This window comes from Lampris incognitus, chromosome 20, assembly GCF_029633865.1.
Source record: "Lampris incognitus isolate fLamInc1 chromosome 20, fLamInc1.hap2, whole genome shotgun sequence".
Classification (NCBI taxonomy): Eukaryota; Metazoa; Chordata; class Actinopteri; order Lampriformes; family Lampridae; genus Lampris; species Lampris incognitus.
Genome location: NC_079230.1, coordinates 23,599,843 through 23,608,127, shown reverse-complemented (window position 1 = coordinate 23,608,127; position 8,285 = coordinate 23,599,843). Strand labels below are relative to the sequence as shown.

At 50.0% G+C, this 8,285-nt stretch overlaps 2 protein-coding genes across 2 annotated transcripts; both read right to left on the bottom strand.

The window, feature by feature from the left end:
- Window positions 1-2,696: 2,696 nt before the first annotated feature.
- On the bottom strand, window positions 2,697-3,838 carry LOC130130484 (homeobox protein HMX1-like). Its single transcript, XM_056300193.1, has 2 exons — window positions 3,515-3,838; window positions 2,697-3,250 (listed from the first exon to the last, which is right to left on the bottom strand). The coding sequence occupies exons 1-2, from the start codon at window positions 3,747-3,749 to the stop codon at window positions 2,697-2,699; spliced, it is 789 nt and encodes a 262-aa protein (XP_056156168.1). The 5' UTR covers window positions 3,750-3,838.
- Window positions 3,839-4,871: 1,033 nt separating this feature from the next.
- Window positions 4,872-6,225, bottom strand: LOC130130483 (homeobox protein HMX1-like). The gene is made up of 3 exons (XM_056300192.1): window positions 5,973-6,225; window positions 5,412-5,560; window positions 4,872-5,360 (listed from the first exon to the last, which is right to left on the bottom strand). Exons 1-3 carry the CDS (start codon window positions 6,223-6,225, stop codon window positions 4,872-4,874), a joined length of 891 nt encoding a protein of 296 aa, XP_056156167.1.
- Window positions 6,226-8,285: the final 2,060 nt, after the last annotated feature.

Here is an 8,285-nt window from a genome sequence, read left to right as displayed (position 1 = left end):
AAAACAGGAAGTGTGCGTGTTGCCACTAGTGCATATTTCTAATTCATGGTACGCGTACGACCCCTCCATGGTGGCCTGGTGGCTTTTTGTCAACAGGCCCAGCTGTCACCGGGTCCTCACCGGCCTTAGGGCATCCGCACCAGGACCTGCTTTGGAGAAGTTGCAGAAAATAGAAGACTACCGGGTTCGGCTGACACACACACACACACACACACACACACACACACACACACACACACACACACACACTCACAGGAAGGACACGAGTCCACAAGGCCTGCCATGTGGGTGAACAGTGGCAGCTCCATCTTACTGCCCCTCTCAGCTGGGACACTGGTGATGGTAAAGCACAGCAGAGTGGCATGAGAGGTCATGCTGCAATCAGAGATGTGGCACAATCGTGCATGGCGGCACGGTGGCCCAGTGGTTAGGGCTGTCGCCTCACAGCAAGAAGGTCCTGGGTTCGAGCCCCGGGGTTGTCATCCCAGGTCGTCCTCTTGTGTGGAGTTTGCATGTTCTCCCCGTGTCTGCTGTGGGTGTTCTCTGGGTGCTCCGGTTTCCTCCCACCACCACAAACAAACCATGCATGTTAGGGGTAATACTCCTGGCTGTGCCCCTGACCGAGGCGATGGAAGGGAGAGCTGGAGTTGGTACCCGGGTGCTGCACTAGCAGCTGCCCACTGCTGCTAGCTACACAGCTAGGATGGGTTAAATGCAGAAAAAGAATTGCCCCGAGGGGATTAATTAAAGTAGTAAAAAGAAAAAGGAGAAGAAGATGAGTGTAAGCCGGTGTCAGCCCCTCTGCAGCTTCGGTACGGTGTACCTCCATAACAGCCGTCCTGTCTGCAGCTTATGCTCTGCAACAAATGCACCACTGAGGAATAACCTCCTCTGCTGAGCTGTGCAGCGTTAGGAGATGTTGTCTCTCCGCTCGTGCCTACCCAGAGTTAATATCAGGTTAAATGTAGTGAAAACCAACTTTAAGCCCATACTTTCACTCGCGTATTTTCCCATCTTTAACTCTTTTGGGTGTGAAAAGAATCCAAAGTATTTAAAAAATACTCATCACTACAATCACAGAAACTCGAAACACAGCTTTTGTACAGTGTCTGGCGGGGTTTGTCGGTTGTTAAGGTATTTTCAGACGAATACTAGAAATAAGACACACTTTATTTATTTATTTTTACCTGTAGAGCCAAAATGCACATTGTAGAAAATGAAAAGTAAAGTTACAGCACAAATTACTTCCACACAACGTTGACGCATAATAGGAGACAACGGGCCTCTTACAGACTCGTGGGGTTTTTTTTTTTAGCCCTGAACTTTGTCTCGGAGGCGACGGGGTAAACCTGGGTGACCCCCTGCCTCTAGACACCACTTGGCTAACACTGATGTCTTTGCAAGCCTGGGTGGTTGCCCGTTGCAAGAGGTAGACGAAAGATGGCGGCACGGTGGCCCAGTGGTTAGCGCTGTCGCCTCACACCAAGAAAGGTCCTGGGTTCGAACCCCCGGGGTTGTCGTCCCGGGTCCTTTCTGTGTGGAGTTCGCGTGTTCTCCCCGTGTCTGCGTGCGTTTCCTCCGGTTTCCTCCCACCATCAAAAAGACATGCATGTTAGGGTTAATACTCCTGCCTGTGCCCCTGAGCAAGGCACTGGAGTTGGTCCCCGGGTGCTGCAGCTGCCCACTGCTCCTATACAATAGCATGGGTTAAATGCAGAGAACAAATTCGTTGTAAGAATACAATGTCAAATAAAGTGGCTTTATATGTTAGGCAGGGGGAAGGATTTGTACACGTACCCAGCAGGGTTTTCTGTGTCGCCTGCCAGACAAAGTTAAGGGCTAAATTGTCCCACCAGTGTGTAGGAACACGTTTGTGCGCACGAGCCACGGCGGGACAAAACCTCTTCATTCATTCCGTCAGGACACATTTCAGAGTTGCGATTCAACAAAAGTTTGGAAATACTGCAAATATTAGGTTTTTTTTATTGCATATATTCATCATGGTCGAGATATTCTGTATTTCAACAGGCTTTACAACCTGTGTATGAAAAGTCAAGTGAATAGAAACAGTTTTAAACGAGTAATAGTAAGGCCCTATATATATATATATATATATATATATATATATATATATATAAATACAACTGAAATGTTACTGCACACGGGGAGAACTGAATTCAAGACGACAGATGAAAAATATTACAAACTGTAATGTGTGTGTGTGTGTGTGTGTGTGTGTGTGTGTGTGTGTGTGTGTGTGTGTGTGTGTGTGTGTGTGTGTGTGTGTGAACCAGCCAGCCCAGGTGTCGACACAGTGATATGCTAGTATGTTGACAAGTTAACATTAAAGTACATTCACTCAAATGATATTACTGCCCGAAGTAAAACTGCTGAAAGTCCAACAGGCCTTCTTTCATGCATGCATATTTTTGTGATGATACATTTAGAATTAATAATAATAATAATAATAATATAATAATAATACAAAAAGTGGCACATGCATTTCTTGCATTAGTTGATATGTTGACATGGGAGGGTTTTTATAAGCCCCATGAAAAGAAGTGAAAGGCCTACTGCCCCCCCCCCAAAAAAAAGAAAGAAAAAAAATCAAAATTGATAACATCACATGTCACTGGGCACTACGTCCGTATGATCGCCATACAACAAGTCCACGTCTGCATCCCAAGCACCTGCGGTCATCCATCCGAGTCGAACAGACCAAAACATTTGCCAGCAGTGGAGAAGTAGACGTAAGGCGCAGCGTTTGCAGCCGCAGGGTACATCACGGGGAAAGGCATCGGCAACAGGCAGCCGCCCAAAAAGTGGCCGTCCTTGTAAAAAGTCGGTAATTGCACATTTTTCCCAGCGTCGCAGTAGGGCTCCACGCCGACGGACCCGTCCATGTCCGTGGACAACTGCCTCTTCAGCTTGTTGCGGCGGTTCTGGAACCAGATCTTCACCTGCGTCTCGGTGAGCTGCAGCGAGCTGGCGAGGCAGGCCCGCTCGGTGCTGCTGAGGTACCGCTTCACGTCGAAGGTGGCCTCCAGCTGGAATATCTGTCTTTTGGAGAAGATGGTGCGCGTCTTCTTCTTCACCGCCGCCGCTTTGGCTTCCGCGTCGGCGTCGCGTTGCTCGGACGCGTCGCGGGCGCTTTCCGCGCGCGCACGGCCGTCAATCATCGTCACCGCGCCGTCCCGGCGGGCCGTCCCCGCACCGTCGGAGGCATCGTGAAGGACCCCGTTTGTCTGCGCTGTGAAATGAAGCAAAAGCGTGTGTTGTTGTTGTTTTTTTATTATTATTATTTTTTGAGACAGCGGTAAAAATCAAGTCCTGCACGAATTTCGGTGACATGGACTCGGTAACCTGCACATCTGCATGCAAAGCGACCCGGATCCGCGACAGGGGCAAGCGCTGTTACTGGAGACGCTTGTCAGGCTGCCGCGCTTAATTCTCCGGGTTGAAGTGGGGGGGGGGGGGCGGTGGGGCTCTACGCAGGTCTTGATAGTTGACTCACCTGTGTCGCTCGATAAGCTGCCGGACTGATGCCGCCTCCGGACGTGGAACAGCTCCTCCACGTACGGAGGCTGGAAGTCGGCGTTACATCCGCTGTCGGTCTGCCCCTTCGAGGCGTAGGCACCCAAGCCGCCGCCGCCACCGCCGCCGCCGCCACCGCCGCTCCTCTGCTTCAGGTTCAGGATGTTGTCGATGGTGAAAGTCAGCGATCGGCACGGGACGTCCGCTTTGCTCATATTCCCAGACTGGACCGCGCCTCGGGACCCCGGACGACGAGCGAGACTCCTACCGCGTGAGCGTCCTCGGAGGCTCCAAGCACCATCGCTGCTCCGTTCGCAACTAAGCGCGCGTGCGGCGGAGTCGGCGCGCCGTTACTCGCTGAACCGGAAGACCGCGCTTTGGCGGCTTTTGATTGGCGAAGCCGTCGGGCAGCGTGACGCCGAACGGGCCCGCGGACGAGGGTGGGAAGCGTATTTACGCAGATGCAACATTTAAAGCGTTCGGCGCTGCTCTGTCAGGGGAGATCACGTCTCTTTGCTTAATGCGCGCCAATTAACAGGAGAGGGAGCGCTTACTCGCTTGGCTGTCGTATGGTAAGCACGCTGGTCACTTTCCAGCCGCGATTTTACGGTTGTTCCTTGTGAATATAGGCCTGTAATCTGCCGTGTGAATTAGTCAGCCGCTTGATAGATATGATGACCTTTATTTGATTTATTCATCCAGTTATACGTCTCTCTAACGGTGAGCGTCAGGACTGGTGCTGATTGGCTTTTTAGGGCAGACAGGAGGGAGCCCTGGTTTGCTGACTCGCAGGTGAAGCGAATGGCTCCTCAGGCCCTTGTGGAAAAGCGTCCTTCCCCAAGAAGGCGGCGAGACACATTTAGTGCAGAACGAGAGTTTTTATTCATGTGGGAACACATCGGTGTACAAAATACTGTATCAAATCCTTTTTAAATAAGTCGTGACAAAGAGTAGCCCTATGTACAGCTAGATAACAGCTAAATGAGTCCAACAAACACACCTCGCTGCCTGTTAATTAAGCTGCCTTAATTGCCTAAGGCCAGTTCAATTATATTACAAAGCATTAATGCGGATCAGTAGTGCATTTTTTTAAATTATAAAATCCCAAATCATGTGTCTTCTTGAAACTCGTGTGACGTGTTAAATAAAAGGAAAAGGCTCAGATACTTTTTTTTTTTTTGTTTTGCAAACCAGTGTATGTGTTTTCGGACTTGTCTGGAAGTGCTTCATCAGTGTCCCTGGGACAAGCATGCGCGAGCACCCCCATTTTGGGGAGAAAAAAAAAGGGTCACAGCAGACCAGTCCAGTCCAGACCAGTCCAGGGATCTGCGGTGCGGTTATAGGAAAGACACCGGGTGGCTGAAGTGGGTAAAACGGTAACTGAGAGCGTTAGAGAAGCCAACCACGGGGGGCGACACTTGGGGCAAGTTAGTCAGGTTAGTCAGGGTCACGGTGGGTGAGGGAGCCTCGTGGTATAAAATGGGCACGCGGACGATCCTCTGCGCCGGATACGGGACGGCGGCTCCTCCTCCGCCGGCCTCCGCGTCGGCGGCGATCTGCCTCTTCCACTTGTTCCGCCGGTTCTGGAACCAGATCTTCACCTGCGTCTCGGTGAGCTGGAGGGAGGCGGCCAGCCCCGCCCTCTCCGAGCTGCTCAGGTACCGTTTCAGGTCGAAGGTGGACTCCAGCTGGAACACCTGAGTGCGGCTGAACACGGTGCGCGTCTTCTTCTTGCGCGTCGCCACTATTTTGGCGTCGTCTGCGTCGCTTTGCGCGAAGCAGGGGGACCTCGCCACGTCCTCCCCCTCCTCCTCTTCCTCATCCTCCTCCTCCTCCCCCTCCTCCTCCTCCTCCTCCTCCTCCACCACCACCACCACCTCCTCCTCGTCTTCGTCTCGGTCTTCAGCTATACTCGTGTCTCCTCTCTCCACCGGCTCGTCGTTGTCGTCCGCCGGTGCCGGTAAAGTCGGGGACTCCCGGCGTCCCGTGGGCGCCGAGGTCCTGGTCCTGGGTCGGTGCTGTGGACCTGCGAGGAGTCATGGAACAAAACAATGTAGTAAAACACGGAACAGCGCTAGAATTTGCTCTATAATAATGGCCGCGCAGTAGCTTTCCCGTGCCGGATCACACGAGTGTTACGCACAATCTTGTCGTTTCAAGGATTTTTTGCGTGTGTGTCTTAAACCAGCCCCCCCCGTATTCAATGAAACCCGGGTTCCGTCTGTGCTCACTGTGTTTCAGGCATGCGGGACAATGACAAGTGTTACGCATAACGTGATTGGCACGTGCCATGTCTGCTGTTGTGCAGCCTTAATTACAAATCCACTTGTTTCTACTAAATGTGGTGAATAACCGCTCGCAGCGCTGCGTACCACCGATATGCGCAACCCCCCCCCAAAAAAAACATGCAAAACGGACGGGAGAGGAAGGACACTCACTCCTGGTATAGAGGTCGCCGGGGGATGTCCCGCACCAGTCCAGCGTGTCTCTATCGTGTACCGGTTCCCCGTCCAGTCCCAGAGAACAGATCCGGGCCGCAGAGGGAGAACAGCGGCTCTCCCCTCCAACTTCAGCCCGCTTGGCTTCAACTCGGCCGCCGAGCGAAGAAGCTCTTCCTCGGTCGTCGGTCCGGGTGGAGCGGAGCAGGTTTTCAATGGAGAAGGACGATCCCGGCGCTTTACTGTCAAGCATGATGACTATGGTTTTCTTTTTCTTTTTTTAAATATATATATTTCTTTTCTCAACCTTTGAATACGCATGCGTTGTGTAGGATCATTCCGTGCTCATCTTCGGTGCAGTCTTCTGGTCCATAGGGTACACGAACCATCCCGGACCGTCCATGAGGCTACAGGAAAACCCAGAGAGAGAGAGAGAGAGAGAGAGCGAGAGGGAGAGAGAGAGAGAGTATGTTAGTAGATCCGCGAGTCGGTCTTTATGACAACGCAGGAGAGGATGACTACCCCTGTGCTGGTCCGCGTGGTGGTCTATAGTCTGCGCGGTCTGCCTCAGAGGCTTTATTTAGGTCAGTCGCGGGAGCAAGCCGGAGCAGAGCTCCTTCAGAGGACGACACACCACCGCCTATTGGCTGCACTTGTCCTGCACACCGTACGTGTGTCGTTATCAGCCCGGCACCGCACAGTCTGAACACTACACTGAGGCCGAGGGGACGGTGACCCCCCCACCCCACCCCACCTCCCCCCTTCCATAACATCTTTTGTTAGACTGCGATAGAGCGTTATCTTCTAACTCAGGTCACGAAAAGGATTTATACGACAGACTTTCACTTTCCTTCTCTCCATCAGGTGGGGAAAAAAAGTTATTTTACCAAAGTTGTGAAAGATGTTTCATTAGACGAACTCTACGAATCTGAAAAGAATATGAAACATTTTTTATGGTCAGCCCAATTACCAATATAAACAATTACATATCTATATATCTATATCTATATCTATACATACACACACACACATATATATATATATATATAAAACATATATATATACAAACACATATACACATACTACATACATACATATACATACATATATATAGCTACATATGTGTACTTGTTATACATACATACGTAATTATATATGTAATTGTTATATAAAACCAATTATATAAATATAAATAAATAAATAAAAATATATAGGAAACGCTTGTGTTAATCGAAAATACGTATATGGAAAAGTTAAATTCAGCATTCAGTATAAAAGTCAGTATATCTACAGTTAGGTGTGTTAGTCTTCATATAGGCCTCGTTCCGCCAATAGCATCTTCATCATCATCATCACTTCCGTAACCTTGTTTGAGGTGGTAGGAGCACAGCCGGTGCTTCACCGGGTTGAGTCGTCATTGTGTGTCAGTAGGGGGGGGGGGTACCTGGTGGTCCCTGGTGGTCCCTGTCTCCTCTCCAGGTATGGAAGGCCGCTGGTTCTCAGAGGAACTCATCCGCCCTGAGACGGGTTTTGTTTTTAGTCCTGCTGGGGGTCTGCACACCCTCCTCACAACAACCCAAGGGTTGAAGTGAGGGGCGGGGGTTCCGGTTTAGTCGCCGACGACCCGGCGGTCGCAGTTTAACGTCGTACCCAGGCCTCCGCTGATAGGAACTTTTATTATGATTACGATTATTATTGTTGTTGTTGATGATGATGACGATGATGATGTTGTGGTTTTGTTGTAAAAATTTATATCTTTGATCACAATTAGCAACTGATAAACTAATGGCCTCGTTAGATGTATGAAATAATGAGTTGAACTCCTAATTTAACTGTTTATGTGTTATGACGTCGCAGGACAGACAGACGGTCAGAGTACGTCATACGGACTCAAATCCTGTTCACATCAGTGTGTATGTATGTATGTATGTATGTATGCTGTGTACAGCTCATACACCACACCTGTACGACACACTGCCCCCCCCCTTTCCCGGGGGGCCGACAGTCATGATCCGGTACCCACCGCACTGTGGTGTGGAAAACGGCGGGAAATAGAAACGCGCGAACGGACATGAGGTGTAATGCAGCACGCCGGTAAATAGACCATATCCATACGGCCCAATACACCACAGAGTTGTGTATATGAGGTCACCAGAAATAAATACAGAAATAATAATAAAGAAAAAACTCTCAACGAACGAATCAGGTTAAGTTACACTGATTTGTTATTTATACGCCAGGGCCACGTGGTGAATTCAGCTACTTACAGCCGAGTTTATGAAAATGTGTATTCCCGTTTATTTATTTGTTTAT